The sequence below is a fragment of the Zingiber officinale genome, chromosome 8A (genome assembly GCF_018446385.1).
Source record: "Zingiber officinale cultivar Zhangliang chromosome 8A, Zo_v1.1, whole genome shotgun sequence".
Lineage (NCBI taxonomy): Eukaryota > Viridiplantae > Streptophyta > Magnoliopsida > Zingiberales > Zingiberaceae > Zingiber > Zingiber officinale.
Window position 1 is genome coordinate 46685047 of NC_056000.1, and position 2515 is coordinate 46687561.

The window sequence follows — 2515 nt, forward strand, 5'->3', positions numbered from 1 at the left end:
AAGCATTTTCGTCCCTCTTTTCTCACAATCTCTCGCTCACTGGAACCGCGTAGGAGCAGCAATAGCCTGGAAGAGCGATCGTAGGGCGATAGCGAGGGTCCGGATCATGGGAGCGTGCGCGACGGAGGTCAAGACGTGATCTGGAGTTCCAAATCTACTGATCTAGGTTACTTTCTGTTTCTCGGTTTGTTTGTGTTACCAATTCCTTCTTTTATTTTGATTTGTTCACCTTCTTTCACCTGCTTGCGTCGCCGATCGAAGAAACTGATGTCATTCTAGGTTTTCTCCCTCATTTTTTTTGTCACATTCACCCTATAGCGATGGGATCTCTTTCCCATGAGAGAAAATATGATACCTTTGCTCCTCCCTCGCCTCCTTGTGCGTTGAAGTACATTGAGTATCATGTATCCAAGTTGGACACACTTGCAGGCATCGCCATAAAGTACGGTATTGAGGTAATTCAGATTTTTCTTTACTAAATGTTGATCCTGTTTCAGAAATGAGGGGAAAAAAGTTTCTTTTGATGAATATTGCTAAAAAAATCTTGGTTTTACTTATTTCTCTTGAATCCTAAATCAGTAAATGTGTGATAACTATTAGATGTTGCTATTCTTTCTCTCCATTATGTAGTCCTTTGATTAATATTTATCAATTTTCCATAGTTTATCACTTTTAGATCTTTCAAGCATCTAGTGACAAGTGCAGATTGGTTAGCACTGAGAGTGTTCTCTTTTGTTTATGAAAGATTGCAGATATCAAGAGAACTAATGGTCTAACAATAGATCTTCAATTGTTTGCTCACAAAATATTACTTATTCCTCTTCCTGGAAGACATCCACCATCTACTCCAATTCAGTGTAATGGTTCTCTCGATGACAGGTACTTTTTGCTATCATATTTTATGAGGATTAGTTTAAAGACAAATTAATTGTTTTTAGGTAGTAATCAACAATTGATGAATTCCCCTAGGATTAATAAAAGGGTATCTTGCAATGAGCAAAAGGATCATGATTCCACACCATAATATTTGGTCTGCTATTCCTGATATTTGCAATGAACAAAAGGATTATGAATTTTGGAGAGAGGAATGATCCTCCACGCAAAGGAGAGAAGGTAATTGGTAAATAATGATATTATTCATTTTAATAAATCTATCTAGTTTCCATGCTTTAGTCTTATTTCTCTGGTTGAGTAGGAAGTTCTAGAAGGTGCTCCTTACTATTTAGCTGGTCAGACATTCGTCATAAGTGGCACACTTGACAAGTAATCTAGTATCATTGTAAAAAATTTATATCTAATATGACACTGTAAGTTGTATCTCTTAGCATATTTGTTTGTTTTGGATTAAGATCCTATCTAGAAATATTGTGGAGTCATAGGATCTTAAGATCCCAATGCTTAACAAAATATTTATTGGAAAATTATATTTGGTATTTGTGATTTTATCATATGGATTATCTTTCAATATCTAGTTTTGTTAGCTAAAATTTATGGCTAAGAATGACTAATATTATTCATGTAGGGGATATATGAACAATGCATTATAACTAGTAGGGGTTGCATTTTTATATGGTACTCCTCTAAGATAGATGATGATTACAAAAGTTAGTAACACTTCTTATACTCTGAAGTTAAAATTGGTTATCATATATAAAAAAAATTCTTAGGTGACATGGTACGAAATGATCTACTCTGAAGTTAGCAATACTGTAATTATATATTTGATTAAGTGGAGGCTTTCAAGACTTAGATCTTAAGTAGGATTGGTGAATGAGCATAGGGTTGGATCATAGTGATCATGAGATCTCTACTCAATTTAGTTCCTACTTTGTATCCAGATTTGTTTGGACCATTTTGGGCTGGAGCATCAGAAATTCGTGAGACAAATTGTGATTAACAACCATGCCTGAATTATATTATTCTTGTTCCAATTTTTTTATTCCTGTTCATGGATGTATTTTTTAACATGGATGTATTATTCATGGATCTATTTTCTTTTATCTGTATTAGTATTTTAGGTTTTGGAAGCTTGCCTTACCAATTCCTATTTCCATTGCAGTGACTTTCCTTATATGCAGCTCAGTGGCATCATCTCCCTGAGGATTGGCTGGATTCGGAGGCTTCAAAGATTGTAAGCACATTTTTCTTTTAGCTCTTTTTTTTTCCTACTAGAACACCTTCGAATGCATGGTGATTCTGACAAAAAAAATAAATAAACATGAAACGATGTAATATGAAATATGAAATCCCAAACAAGGAAACTGTGAACCACCATTTGGTAGATCACCATATTAATTTTTAAACTGTTTTATTCAATGTACTCTTTCTTAATTACATTTCTCTTGCTAGTGTTTGATCTAGATTTGAGATAGTACTGAAGATGAAATTTCTAATCTTAAGTACCTATAGTGATGGAATTCTTTCAAGGATGAAATTATCATTGTGGCAGGGCTTTGCACCAAAACCGCTTGCACGGTCCTATTCCATAAAGAACTACACTGAGCTAACAACATTG

The 2515-nt window shown here is 34.5% G+C and overlaps 1 protein-coding gene across 1 annotated transcript; it reads left to right on the top strand.

Moving 5' to 3' along the window:
* The first annotated feature begins 320 nt into the window (after positions 1–320).
* LOC122010765 (lysM and putative peptidoglycan-binding domain-containing protein 1-like) lies at positions 321–1267 on the top strand. Its single transcript, XM_042567247.1, has 4 exons — positions 321–455; positions 746–879; positions 1065–1113; positions 1196–1267. The coding sequence occupies exons 1-4, from the start codon at positions 321–323 to the stop codon at positions 1265–1267; spliced, it is 390 nt and encodes a 129-aa protein (XP_042423181.1).
* The last annotated feature ends 1248 nt before the right edge of the window (positions 1268–2515 follow it).